Source organism: Rana temporaria, chromosome 4 (assembly GCF_905171775.1).
Source record: "Rana temporaria chromosome 4, aRanTem1.1, whole genome shotgun sequence".
Lineage (NCBI taxonomy): Eukaryota > Metazoa > Chordata > Amphibia > Anura > Ranidae > Rana > Rana temporaria.
The window spans coordinates 354584218-354599435 of NC_053492.1; the positions used below are offsets into that span (position 1 = coordinate 354584218).

General features: G+C 41.5%; 1 protein-coding gene across 2 annotated transcripts in view; it reads right to left on the minus strand.

The window, feature by feature from the left end:
- Nucleotides 1-339: 339 nt before the first annotated feature.
- AKAP12 (A-kinase anchoring protein 12) overlaps nt 340-15218 on the minus strand; it is a 235196-nt gene continuing 220317 nt past the window's right edge. For both annotated transcript variants that reach the window (XM_040350847.1, XM_040350848.1), the window contains 3 exons: nt 11567-15085; nt 7855-11476; nt 340-1434 (listed from right to left, as the gene is read on the minus strand). In XM_040350847.1, the coding sequence (XP_040206781.1) occupies nt 7863-11476; nt 11567-15085 (7133 nt within the window). In that variant the 3' untranslated portion in view covers nt 340-1434; nt 7855-7862. The remainder of the gene's footprint in view (nt 1435-7854; nt 11477-11566; nt 15086-15218) is intronic.

Below are 15218 nucleotides of genomic sequence, written 5' to 3' on the forward strand. Positions count from 1 at the left end.
AAAACATTTTTTCACATCCCCCACGTTCCAGAGGTCTAGAGTCCTGACATCATCAAGACCAGACCAGAGTCCATAGCCCTACTCTGGATATGGGCATACAGAGGTGCAGTCCACCGTCAGACTGAGAAGGAGCACTGCCTGTTGGGGGAGCAGAGGATCAGGTAGGTAAAACCTAACACTAAACAAAACAAGGAATTAATAATTTGGCTTTGGAATAGGATGTTCTAAAAGCTCCTATTGGCGTGGTGGTCAATTATGCACAAACGTTTGGCCATATAGTGTACCTAGAAAGAGATGTCATGTAACCTTATAGAAAAAAAATGAAAAAAACAAAACAAATAAAAGCAAAAGTTTTTATTTAAACTTACATAGTTTATAAATCCCAGTTTAGCAAAAATGTACAGAAGCATAATGAAAATACATTAAAAAAAGATCAGTATCCTAAATGGTGCTATCAAGCCAATTTAAAGTCTTCCAGATTAGAAAAAAAAGGTTCCCTGCTTAGGCTGCAAGAACCATCAAAGAAAAAAACGCAAAGAAAAACTGCGAAAGTACGTTTTATGGTAGTCACTTTTTTCACCAATAGTTTAGGCGCAAACTCGCACTTACACAGATCATCTATGTGACCTACAGAAAGGAAGCTAAAGTAAGAGGCTGAAAATGTGTCTTAATAAATTGTATAGTGCACTTAATATATAGGTATGTATTATTTATAATAACTCTGAGTAATAATTTAAATGTCACCGTAAACAATAACTTCTACAGATTCTTTTCTTAAGCCAGTAACTTTCTTAAGAAGACTATAAAACAGCAAACCAATTCCTGCTTTCTCCAAATTTAGCATTAAAGTCAAGCTTTGGTTAAAGAAATTGTCCTTTTTTAAAGGAAAGCTGCAGATATATTTAATTGTTTTTTTTACATGCAGTTATCTCTGGTTAACAGGCATTGTATGCATGGTTAGTTTGCTGTTTTGTTCTTCTTTAATACATATATACCGGTACTTGAAAAAGAAAATATACAATAAAGTGGAGAATAGGTATAAACAAATACACAAGGTGTCCCCCATCGTTTCTGAACGCGTTTACAAGATTTTAGAACACTGGTAGTATACGTTCAGATATTTGTACTCTCTAAACATACAGCTTTAAGCCAAACTTAGGAAAACCGCTTTAATATCACACACACCATCGAAAGGCAATTGGAAATACAGCTCCCTAGTGTTGTGTTACAGTTTAGCCTTTCAATCAAGAATACAGGAAAGCCTTGAGGAGAACATTTATTGAAACTGGGGGACAATTTCTGAATTAAGCTCCCGGTGAAACCTCAGGATTGTCGCATATTTTAGTGAGGGCTGATGCGCTCCATTCTTCAAAATCTGCTTTTTCACATTACAGTTTTCACATTCTTATCTCTTCGGTATTGCTTCTTGAAACCCTAGTTAAGAAAGCAAAGATTAGTATTAGTACTAGGACCTATAATTAATATTTAACAATATTATAACCAAAATGTTTGAATAAATGCAAACGCAGTTCAATATTTAAAGCAGTATTAAACCCATTCGCATACATTTATTATATTGCAGTTTACCAATTCATAGTTGTGATGGCTGCATTAAATTTCTTTTTTTTAGACTTTCTTTCTATTATTTTTATCTGGTGATCTGGCCTAGTAAGTGTTGTTTAAAAAAAAATAACTCTTTTGCAGATGTATCAGTTACAGGAATGCGAAACAATATTTAAAGCCTAGTACACACGATCAGTCCATCCGATGAGAACGATCTGAAGGACCGTTGTCATCGGTTAACCGATGAAGCTGACTGATGGTCCGTCACGCCCACACACCATCGGTTAAATAACCGATCGTGTCAGAACACGGTGACGTAAAACACGACGTGCTGAAAAAAATTAAGTTCAATGCTTCCAAGCATACTTGATTCTGAGCATGCATGTTTTTTTAACCGATGGTCGTGCCTACTAACGATCGGCTTTGACCTATCGGTTAGAATTCCATCGGTTAAATTTAAATCAAGTTGGCTTTTTTTTAACCGATGGTTAAATAACCTATGGGGCCCACACACGATCGGTTTTGACCGATGAAAACGGTCCATCAGACCGTTGTCCTCTGTTTAACCTATCGTGTGTATGAGGCCCAACACTGACAGGGGTGCTTAAAATGACCAGATTGTACTTATTTATGTAAAAACCTTAATTTCAAAAAGGAAAGAAAAATGTTGCTGTAATTGCTCATAAAGTGTGAGCTGGAGTTTGGCTTCAGTTTGTTAGTGTATCTAAATCTGCTTTGTACATCTAATGCCCTGTAGACACGATCAGAATTTCCAATGGGATAAAATCTGATGGAATTTTCCATCAGAATTCCATTCAAGCTGTCTTGCATACACACTGTCAGACCAAATTCCGACCAAAGTCCAAAACGCGGTGACGTGAAACACTACGACGAGCCGAGAAAAATTAAGTTCAATGCTTCTAAACATGCGTTGACTTGATTCTGAGCATGCGTGTTTTTTTCTCCGTCGGAGTTCCACACAGACGATCGAAATATCCGATAGGATTTTTTTCCATAAACATGTTCTATTTCTAAACTCCGACGGAAAAAAGTCTGATGGGGCCTACACACGGTCAGAATATCCCACACGGTCGGAATATCCAATGAAAAAATTCCGTCAGACTTTTTTCATCGGAAATTCTGATCATGTGTATGGGGCATAACGCTCCTCTCCCACAAGACCTACAAGGTTGCTGTAAAAAACCTTCCCCTGTGTTCCTTCATCCAGAGTGGGGGCACTTTAATACAGAAGGTGTGTTATTGGCCACTGAGATCACCAGGTGAAAACAGAGGGAAAAATCATAAAAAAATCTAATGATTGGTAAGATACAATATATTATATTTTTGGTTTTTTGTTTAACACCACTTTAAAGGTAATATAGAATGCAAGCACTAACATTTTGTATCATAGACTAGAAAATACTAATTTATTTTCTATAATGGGGTCTTTTTCATTTTGGGACTAAAACAACTGCCCTAGTGGCTCTACCCTTCAGCCACCCCTGTGTTCAGTGTATCTCCACCCATTAGGCAAGAGGAGAGATTTGTAGGAAGATTCCTTTATTATATACTTGCGTTATTTAGCACACGCAATAGTGTATGTTGTTTATATGTTGGGTGAACTGCTTTCCTTTTATCATCACTTTTAGAGATGGCAATTTAAACTCCAAGGCTTCTGCCACCCAATATTTGAATGCAGGAAAAAGCATAATACATCTACATTGTATAAGCAACAGGAATCTGAACTATGGTGACTGATAAACATCTAGGGTAAAAAAAGGATAATCTAGCATGATACTACATCTATAATTCTTCCTATTATCAGGGTCAGGACTAATTCTTCCTATTATCAGGGTCAGGACTAATTCTTCCCATTATCAAGGTCAGGACTAATTCTTCCCATTATCAGGGTCAGGACTAATTCTTCCCATTATCAGGGTCAGGAATAATTCTTCCCATTATCAGGGTCAGGACTAATTCTTCCCATTATCAGGGTCAGGACTAATTCTTCGTATTATCAGGGTCAGGAATAATTCTTCGTATTATCAGGGTCAGGACTAATTCTTCCCATTATCAGGGTCAGGACTATTTTTTCCTATTATCAGGGTCAGGACTTTTTTTCCTATTATCAGGGTCAGGAATAATTCTTCCTATTATCAGGGTCAGAACTATGGTGATTGACAAGAAAATTAAAGAGGTTCTCCACTCTGGAAAATAAAAGTCAGCAGCTACACATTCTTTAGATGCTGACTTTTAATAAAAGGACACTTGTCTGTCCAGGTATTCAGTGTCGTCCTCACTTCGGCTAGTTCTTTGCTAGCCCTGGGGTTCCCGACGCCGGCATTCTAACTGTGAGCAGCCGGCTATGCTGCTACTTGCTTCACAGCTGCCTATCCACTGTGTATGCATGAGACACATTACACTTTGTGAAAGGCCCCGCAGTCTTCTGGGCCCCAGAAGACTGCTGGAAGGGAGGGGCGAGGAGAACTGTCACTCAGATCGCCTAGGCGATCTGAGCGGAAGTGGGAGCGGGCACCTGTCAAAGCTAGGTACCTGCCCCTGTTACCCCCTTTAAAAAAAAAGCATGACAAATGTGGCAAGGGAGGAGGGGAGGAGAACATAAAGCAGAACATCCCCTTTTGAGAGGAGTCCTGCTTTAAAATCTATCTCAGACTCTTCATCTTCATTTATGCACCGATACCATTTCAAGAAGAACTGAAAATATTTTCTTAATGTGGAACGAAACTCATAGGCCCCGTACACACGATAGAATCTATCCGCAGATAAATCCCATCGAATGGGTTTCAGCGGATAGATTCTATGGTGTGTACACTCCGGCGGATATTTATCCGCGGATATTTCCGAATTCCAGCAGATAAATATTTGTCGACATGCACAGAATATCTATCCGCTGGAATCGGATCCCACGGATGGATCCGCTCGTCTGTACAGACTCACCGGATCCATCCGTCCAAAGGGATTCCCCGCACGCGTCGTAATGATTTGACGCATGCGTGGAATTCCTTATATGACAGCGTCGCGCCCGTCGCCGCGTCATAATCGCGGCGACGGCACGACGCGTCATCGCCAGAGGATTTCCGCGCGGATTTCAATGCGATGGTGTGTACACGCCATCGCATAGAAATCTGCTGAAATCCTCGAGAGGATTTATCCGCGGATACGGTCCGCTGGACCGTATCCGCGGATAAATCCTCTCGTGTGTATGGGGCCATAGATTTAGCCATTTTCCTACAGAAACCACAAGTTAAAAATGTTTAATAAATGTTTATAAATCATTGTTCAGGCTGGGTTCACACTATAACACGCAGTGGCTCAATGCAGGAGTCCGGTGTGTCTCTATTCATAGTTTCAGGTCTGATTTCAACCCACATTTTTGGCTGAATTCAGACCTAAAATGGACCAAAAGACACACAGGACTCCTGTGCAAATTGCACCGGAGCCGTTGCAAAGATGTGTGAACCGGCTCCATAGAGAGTCGTACACAATCTCCTGCTATGCAAATTGGATGCTGGAAAAGCCGCATCCAATTCACATAGGTGTGACCCCAGCCTCAAAAATGACAATGTCGTTTTCTGACTTCAGCCAATGTAGTTTTCTGACTTCAGCCAATGTAGTTTTCTGACTTCAGCCAATGTCGTTTTCTGACTTCAGCCAATGTCGTTTTCTGACTTCAGCCAATGTCGTTTTCTGACTTCAGCCAATGTCGTTTTCTGACTTCAGCTCCAAAAGATATAGGGGGAATTAATTCCACTTAAGGGCTCATGCACATGTGCCATTTACCCCATCAGCGTCAAATCCTGTCATTTTCAGGTGCCCAGAAGGCACTGGTGCAGCATCCATGCCAGCGGGCTGAAATACATGGTGGAATGGAATTTGATGCTGACAGGCCAAACCACCCGTGTGCACGTAGCCTTAAAGAACTGTGGGAGGCAAGTGTAATGTGTTGATTACAGTTATCTTTATGCTGTCCTTTCCAACACAGCAAAAAATCTATGTTGTGAAAGCAGTGGCACTGTTATGCCGCATACATACAATCAGGCATTTGCCTGGCCAAATCTCATCAGAATTCTGACGGAATTCCAATCGGAGAAAAATAGAATGTTCTATATCTAAACTCCGATGGAATTCATCGGAATTTCCGATGAAAAAGCTCTGATGGGGCTACACATGATCAGAATATCCGATGGAAAAAGTCAGTCTGACTTTTTCTATCGGAAATTCCAATCGTGTGTACAAGGCATTAGTTGTATAGACCCTGCACATTAATGGACTTTAAAGTGGTTCTAAACTCAAAAGGTTTTTATCCTAATGCATATTCTGCATTAAGGTAAAAAACCTTCAGATATATGTATAACCCTAAGATGATCACTGTAGTAGTTGGAGCTTTTAGATCATGATCTTTATGTCTCCATCCCACCAGAGAATGCCTTATATTCATAGAACAAAAATGCAAGTCATTCTGTGAATGGTGGCTATGTGAAGAGAGGGACACCCTGTGTTTACTATGAAGAAGGTAGTAATAACCTATCCACAGTTTCACTACATTTGTAAAGAAATATTGTAAAACTACCTTCCAGATCACAGGTGTCAAAAACAAGGCCCGCGGGCTGAACCCGGCCCTCCAGGCCATTTCATGTGGCCCTTGCACCTCCAGCCCTCCTCTGTTCCTCCTCCAGACCCTTACTTTCTGCTTTCAAGCAATGCATCCAGCTTCTTCCCAGCAACAGCATAAGGAAAGGGGGTGCACTGGGATGTAAGGGAGAGCGGGGGACTCAACTTCTGATGATGGGGTGGCTTTTGACATCTAATGTAAGGGGAGGGGATGCGCTGGACATCTAATCTTACAGATACAACCGGCCCTTTTGAGAGCCATTGTAATGCTGATGCGGCCCACGATGAAATTGATTTTGACACCCCTGTTCTAGATGATCAAGATTATTTTGAAAACAAAATGAGGGGTATAACAGCTTAAAGGGACACTGTCCCCTTGCCCATTCATAAAAAAATGACAAGGCCCCCCCCTAACCCAGTTGTATTTCCTATGCCAACTTCTCCCTCACTGTGCCTACCACTGTGCTCAGCTACAATATTTAGTGCTTTGGGGTATGGAGGAGCACCTGACTTTCTCTCCCCATGCCCAAGCACTATCACATTATCGAGGCAGCGATGCCACTGCTCCTCTTAGGCCCCATGCACACGAGAAGCAAATGCAAACACATGTAAACTCAAGTTTTCAAAGGCAAAAACCGGCGTTTAAAACGCCTGTTTTTGCCGCAAATTTTGCAGCGTTTTGCCGCGTTTAACCACGTTTGCGGCTATCAGCTTTTACAACAAAGACATTGTAGACCCTCCCAAAGCTTTGAAACGCAAAAACTTTTGCGTCTGAACCCAAAATTTTGCTTCTGAAAAAACTAGCCTAAACCCAACTGCTTTAAAACGCAAAAAAACGTGAATGTGTGCATGGACACATAGGATAACATTAAATGTCTTCAGGGGCAGTTGAAAAAAATGCCCAAATGCCTCTGAACTCGAGTTTACCAGCGTCTCGTGTGCATGGGGCCTTAGCGTTCTGCAGCAGCTGATATTAGGGACTTTAGAGTTAGTTAAAATGGAAGCAGAAATGGAGAGCACTGAAAGTTTTTGGGGGGTGCGGGGGGGCTTTACAGAGACAGCGAGGTTGATTTACTAAAACCAGAAAGTGCAAAATCTGGTGCAGCTGTGCATGTTAGCCAATCAGCTTCTAATTGTTGCTTGTTCAATTAAGCTTTGCCAACAAAGAACCCCTAAAAGCTAATTGGTTTCTATGCAGAGCTGCACCAGATTTTAGTAAATCAACCCCATTGTCACTTTACCCTAAATGAACAAGGTGATAGGGTGTCTTCAATTTTAAAACATATAAATCAATGCACCTCACAGGTTAACAGGTTAACATCACTGAACTGAAGCTAAAAAAAAAATGTTTACTAAAGGGAAATTTGTATTGAGAGAATGTGCAGGCTGCCATTGCTGACCTCTCTTTTTAAAAACGTCTGCCTGGCTTTCATACTTGTATCAGACCAGGAACAAGCATGCAAATCAGGAGATCTGACTTCACTCTCACTTGCTACATGCTTATTCCTGGTTGGTAACCCATAAGGTATTAAAGCCAGTGGTATAAAGCATTTTAGACAACCAGCTTTTTCAAAATGGCATCATACATGTTTCTCTCAGGACAGGTCTCCCAGAAGCCTCCAGATATCCAATAAATGCATTTCAGCACTCTTAACTTACATTCAATCTCAGGATTCCACAGGCCGTGCCTTTTCTTGGGTATCTGTAGAAGGAGAATCTGACTGGACGGATGTTTTATGGATATCTTCCTGAATGCTGATAGAAGAGGGTTTGCTTTCTTCCTCCAGGTTAAGTGTGGTCCCTGCTGGTCCGGAGTCCACCAAATCAGTAGATGGAATGACGACACACTCTTGGGTTGATGGTTTATTTTCGTCATCTGTTTCAATTCCTTTGGTTTGTGCTGAAGTACTAAGGACATTTATTGGTTCATGTACAGGTTCTTGAACTTGGGAAACAAATTCATCTTCCTGATTCTGTCTTTCAGTGCTGACACATTCATGATCATTCGTTTTTTCTATAACTTTTTCCACTGTTGTCGCAACTGTAATATGTACAGTAGTGGTAATACTGGTTTTAGTGTTGTTTGATTCTACAATAGTTTCTTCTGTTTGGTGTGTTACAGTACTGCCTTTAGGTGTTTCATCTTGGCTGCTTGCATCTACCACAAAACAATTTGTTGCTGCTTCAATTGCAGCATCTACAATAGCTGCAGCCTTTTGAGAAACAGATGCCACTAAGGTTGGAGCCTCCTCTGGATTTTGTGTGTGGTCTTCTGACTGTAAATTAAGGTCAGGCTTTTCAATAAGCTGTATGCAATCTGATGGTGTTTCAATAGGTTTAACAGTCTCTTCTAACATCTTTTCTTCTACTGCAGCAGCTGTAACTGTCTCAGATACATTGCTAGCCTCTGAAGTTTCAAACTCTGGGATGTCAGTCGTGATTAATTCCTCTCTTACTTCTTTGACTTCTTCAATCAGTGATAACTGATTAACTACATTACTTAGGGACCCAGATTCACATTTATCTTCATGCTGTTCAATGGTAAATTCCACTGCCCTCTTTGTTTCCTCATCCAGAGCTTTTGTATCTTCAACATGGATCGGCTCGCTTGTGGTACCAGTACTGTCAAAATGATCATCCACAAAACAAATAACTTTTTCCATGGCACTTACTAGGATCCCTTCTTCAATCTGCTCCAAGTTCTCTGTCTGCACATCAGAAACACATTCATTTGTCAGTTCATCTGGCACAACATCTTCATCAACCTTCTTTTCGACTAATGTAGTTACACCTTCTTCAATCTGTCCCTGATTGCTTACTTCAGCCTGTCCGGAAATAGGAATATCTTTGGTATCCTGCAACTCAGCTGAAACTGGAACATCTTCCTCAACCAACACTTCTTCTTTAGCCTGTTCTTCGACTAATACTACTTCTTCAACTAATCCAGGAGTAATATCTTCCACGTCAACTTTATCTGACATATTTATGGCTTCTTCAGCCTTACCTTCAACACATTTAAGGTGACTTTCTTTAACTTGTAGCTCTGTTGATGCCGCAAAGTCTTTTTCAGCTGGTTCCTCAGGCAAAACAGGAACACCTTCTATCTTTACTTCACTTGACAAGGCAGTACACTCTCCCGGCTCTTCCTTGGTAACAGAGACACTTTCTACAGCTTTAAACTCATCTGACACAGGGACATGCTCAGTAGCCACCTCAGCTGACACAGGGCCACCTTCTTCAGTCTGAACCTCAGTAGGAAGAGGTACATTTTCTCCATCCAACACAGGAACACATTCCTCGACCTGAACCTCCATTGTCACTGAAGCATCTTGTGCAGTCTGCACTTCAGTTAACATAGGAGCACCTTCGTCAACCTGCACCTCATCTGTCACTTTTGAATCTTCTGAAGCCTGAACTTCATTCAGCACAGAAGTATCTTTATCAGCCTGAACTTCAGATGTAACAGGAACACATTCAGCTTGAGGCTCAGCCAAAACAGGGAAACCTTCTTCAGTATGCATTTCTGTTAATACTTGAACATCTTCAGCTTGCATCTCAGCTGTCACAGTAACCTCTACTGTAGCCTGAATTTCAGATGGTGCAGGAGCGGTTTCTTCAGCTTTAACCTCAGATAGCACAGGAGCAGCTTCTTCAGCCTGTATCTGAAATAGCACAGAAGCAGTTTCCTCAGCTTGCACATCAGATAGTGCCAGAGCAACTTCTTCAACCTGCACCTCAGATGTCAATGAAAAAGTTTCTTCAGCATGCACCTCAGATAGCAGAGGAGCATCTTCTTCAACCTGCATCTCAGGTGGCACAGAAACAGCTTCTTCAGTCTGGACTTTAAATGGCAAAGAAGCAGATTCTTCACTTTGTACCTCAGATGGCAAAGAGGCAGATTCTTCAGCCTGCACCTCAGAGGGCACAGCAGCAGCTTCTTTAATCTGCACCTCCAATGACACAGGAGCAACATCTTCAACCTGCACCTCAGATGGAACAGGAGCAGCTTCTTCAACCTGCACCTCAGATGGCACAGGAGCAGCTTCTTCAACCTGCACCTCAGATGGCACAGGAGCAGCTTCTTCAACCTGCACTTCTGATTGCACAGAAGCAGTTTCTTCAACCTGCATCTCAGATGGGACAGGAGCAGCTTCTTCAGCCTGCACCTTCAATGACACAGGAGCAGCATCTTCAACCTGCACCTCAGATGGCACAGAAGCAGCATCTTCAACCTGCACCTCAGATGGCACAGAATCAGCATCTTCAACCTGCACCTCAGATGGCACAGGAGCATTTTCTTCAACCTGCACCTCAGATGGCACAGGTGCAGCTTCTTCAACCTGCACTTTAGATGACACAGGAGCAGCTTCTTTGACCTGCGCTTCAGATGGCACAGAAGCAGTTTCTTCAACCTGCACCTCAGATGACACAGGAGAAGCTTCCTTGACCTGCACTTCAGATGGCACATAAGCAGTTTCTTCAACCTGCATCTCAGATGGGACAGGAGCAGTTTCTTTATTCTGCACCTCAGATGGTACAGGAGCACATTCTTCAGCCTGCATCTCTCGTGTCATGGTATCACTTTCTTCAACCTTCACCTCAGCTACCAGAGAAGCACCTACTTCTGTCTGTACTTTGGATGGCACAGCAAAACTTTCTTCAGCCTTCACTTCAGCTAGCACTGGAGCACCGTCTTCTGTCTGCATCTCAGGTGGCACAGAAGTGACCTCTTTTATTTGCGACTCAGGCAGCAAAGGAGAACTTTCTTCAGTATGCACTTCAATTGACACAGGGGCACTTTCTTCATATTGTGCCTCAAGTGACACAGTATCACTCAGTTCAGCCTTCAACTCAGTTGGCAAAGTAGTACTTTCTTCAACCTTCATCTCAGTTAACACAGGAGCAACTTCTTCAGTTTGCACCTCAAGTAGCACCAGATCACCTTCTTTTTTAAGTTCCAATTCAGTTGCCACAATAAAACTTTCATCAGCTTTCATTTCAAATGCCACAGCTTTCATTTCATCTACCACAGGAGCAACTTCTTGGGCTGTCACCTCAGTAGCCACTGGAACACCTTCTTCATTCTGCACATCTGGCTCAGTCTCTAGTGACATAGGAGCAACATCTTTAAATTGTAGCTCAGTTGATATTGGGGCAGGTTCTTGAACATGCTTCACATCTGATGCAACAATAACATCTTCTTGCAGCTTAGATGACACAGTATTACATTCTTTAGCTTCTTTGTCAGATGAGATTGGGACACTCATTTCAGCCTGCACATCTGTATGCACAGAAACACGTTCTTCAGATTGTATATTACTTTCATCAGCATGCAACTGGTTTTCAAATGTAATGGTAACTCCAGACTCACCTACAGTTGGAATATCAACCTCAGATTCCTTAGCCAAAAGAGAAACAGAATTGGAATCATATTCTTCAGTCTGTTCTCCTTTTAAAGGGTCTGCTATTTCTTGAGAAGACAGCTCATTGTAAGCAGTCTCAAGCTCTGTAAATTGTTCTTCAACCACTACTTTTGTCTCACTACTATCTAAGGTTTCTTCTGTCACTTGGACTTCAGCAGAATTTTTTAAATCTTCACCTGATTTCTCAAGAGTTGCATATAAAACAGGTTTGTCATCTTTCTCATCAGTTGATATGTAGGCACATTGTGTATCCTGATCATACGCAGAAACACAGACACTTTCACTGGGCTTCTCAGAGACAGGTTCATCTTTATCAACAGTCGTTGTTTGTTCCACAGTAGACTCACTAAGCTTTTCCACAGATCTAACTTGTACAGTTTCATCTAAAGAAGTTGTGATGCATTCAGTCACTTTCTTGGTAACAGTAATGATGACTTCCTCAATCTGCTCTTCCACCACACTGGTAGCAGTCTTTTGATTCTCTACAAGTTCGGCAAAAATGTCTCTAGTCAAAGTAGTAGCACGCTGTTCCAGGTTTTTTTCCTGTAAATCTTCCTTTACATCAGGTGAGACATTAACACTTTCTGAGTTTATAGTTTCGAAGGAAAGTTTTGCACTTTCCGCAACAGCATGTAATATATTATCAGTGAGCTGTTTTTGTTCTTGTAGAGTTTGTACACTTGCATCATCTTCTGGCACAGGTGTAGCTTGCTCAGTAGACAAAACTGATTCACCTAATTGTGAAACAGCAGACAGCATTTCAGTAGTTTCTTCTGCGCATGATGTTTCGATTGCCTCTTCCAGAGCAGTTAAAGCTTCTGATGTTAATTCAACTTCATTCATTAAAGTACTTTGCGTTTCTGCCATAACTTGTGAAACTGTGCTAAACACCACAGTTTCTTCAACAGTAATTTCAGTTTTAATCTTTTCTGTGGCTTCTTCAACTTCTTTTGCATGCTCAATAGTCTCAGCAACCCTTGCACTAATCCAGGATGGAGCCCTTTCTTCAAGACTAGTGACTGCCCTTTCTCCCTCTATTAAAGTCACTGTAACTGCGTGAATAAGTTCATCACTGGGATTTTCAAGTGACTCTTTTTGCTCACCTAAAACATCAGCAGCACCAGATACTACAACAGACTTCTGGGCATTTAGTTTTTCTAGCTCAGCTGCATCAAACTCAGCCAAAGGAACTACTGCAGGTTCATCTGAGTCCTCTTCAGCACTTTCATGTACCACTTGATCAGCACTGAGGGGAGCCTGCTCCTGTTTGGCATCTGATCTTTTCTTCCTTCTCCCGGGTATCAACTTTTTAAATGATACCCAAGATTCTTCCTTGCTGCCTTCACCCTCTGAGGTAGACTGTTCTGGATTAGATACTACAGCAGTTTCATCAGTTTTCTCTTCTGCTTTAGTTTTTGATTTCCGTCTAGGTGTAACCAGTCTTTTAAATGATTGCCAAGTCGATACCCCATCTCCTTCTGTAGGGCTACTAGCCTGATCTGGTGATGGGCTTTCTTGAACCTGTTGTTCTTGTGAACTTGTGAGTGGACTTTCAGATTCAGGCTCTTTAGTTTGTACGGTTTCTCCCTCATTTTTCTTGCTTTCCTCCTGAGATCTCTGAATTTCCTCTTCATCTGAATCTGAAGTCTTTCTAGCTCGTTTTTTAGAAGAGCCAACACATATTAAGGCATCCCATGAAACTGAACTATCAGCTTTCTTTTTATTTTCTTCTGTACTTTTTTCAAGTTTTTGTTCTTCACCGGGTTCTTTGATTTCTTCCTGATTTTCAACTGAACCTCCACTATCGGTAGAGGACAAAGTTGAGGTTTTGGCTTTTTCAACTTCATCCTCTTTATCACTTTCAGATGGTCTCTTTGGACGTCGCTTTGGAGTGACAAGCTTTTTAAAAGAGGCCCATGGCATAATTCCATCTTTTTTTCTTTCGCCATCAGATGTTGCTCCTTCACCTTCCAAGTCTGCCGCCTGTGGTTCTTCCTCTACTGGCTTTTCTGTTGGAGAAGTCTCTGCTGACTCATCAGGAGAAGAGGCTGAGCTATCACCACCATTTACTTCTGCAGCCTCTGGTGACTCAGATGAACCAGGTGCAGGTTCTGTGGTCACGTCCGCCTTAGCATCATCATCTTTCTTTCCTTTGCTCTTCTTTCCTGACAGTTTTCTTAGGCCAGAGCTGCTGAAAAGCTTTTTCAAAGGACTGCTTTGAGCTTTAACCTTCTCTTGAGAGGATAACAGTTCAGCTTCTGTTGTAATTACTTCTTGTGCTTTTTCCGGGTCAGCACTTTCAGTACTGGAATGCAACTCAGATTGATCGCTTGCAGGTACTTCAGTTTTGGGTGCTACTTCTGGCTGTGATTCAATTGTTACCTCAACTGAGGATGGACTAAGTACATCGGTTATTTGGTTTTCAGGTTTAATTTCCAAGGTATCGATTTCAGCCTTTTCCTCACTTGAGATACTCAATGCAGATGTAACAATTTCAGGAGCATTTTCTTTGTCTTCTGATACCTGCATTGTACCCTCGTCTGCTTTCACAGTTTCTTCTGGTTTTTGGTTTTCTGGTTGATCAGATGGCGCTTTCTCTGCTTTGGTTTCCTCAGGAGAGATCTGAGAATCTTCCTCTTTAGGGGACTTTGGTTCTTCACTTTCAGATTTACTTAATTCCTCTTGTACTACTGCCTGCTCTTCAACAGTTTCCTTTTCTGCTTCGCCCTCCTCTTTTACAGCTTCTGTTGCTTCAGTCATTTCTTGCTCTTCAACTTTAATGTGTTTCTCTACTTCCTGAGGATCTTCTTCCTTTGATTTTTTGAAACTTGTCTTTTTCCTCAGCCCTGCCCATCCTTGTGTAAAAAATCTCCTAAACGGGGAAGAGGTTTCAGCGACAACTGTGTTTGTTGGAGACTCTGGAGACTTTTTATCTTTTTCCACTTCTGGTTCTGATTCTTTTTTCTTTTCCGTCTCTGGTGATTCTTCTTCTATTTGTACCTCCTCTGGTACTTCAACTGGACTTTCTACAGGCTGTGGAGCCCCATCTGGACTTTCTGCTTGCTGGAGATCTTCTTTGGTTTCCTGCTGTGTCTCTTTGTTTCCTTCTTCAGCAGCACTGATATTTTCTTCTTGACCGGATGTGCCATTTACTTCAGCGTCATCTTTTTTTACATTTAAGAGTTGTACAGGTTCTGATTTTTCAGTTTTATCCTTTTTTACAGTGAATTTGAAGCCAACAAATTTAAACACTTTTTTGAACCCCACTTCACTTGATTGATTTTCATTTGATTGTTCTGGAGACTCTGCTTTTTCTTCAGACACTGGTGTTATAGCATTGATTTCTGCTGTCTCGGCTTGGCCATCTTCCTTTGTTTTCTCTTTTGAAACGTTATCAATAGGAGCAACTTCCATGTTTTCCTCTTGTTCCCCATTCAATATCACTTTTGGAGGCTCTGTCTGCTCAACTGCAAATGCAAAAAGAAAGATATCAGTGTTTGTCTACAAATATACTGTGTACAGTTTATTCAGAAAATAAATACTTTAAGTTTATCTATTTGTCCATACAGAAGTATGTGCACATTAGTGTTTTCAGACAGC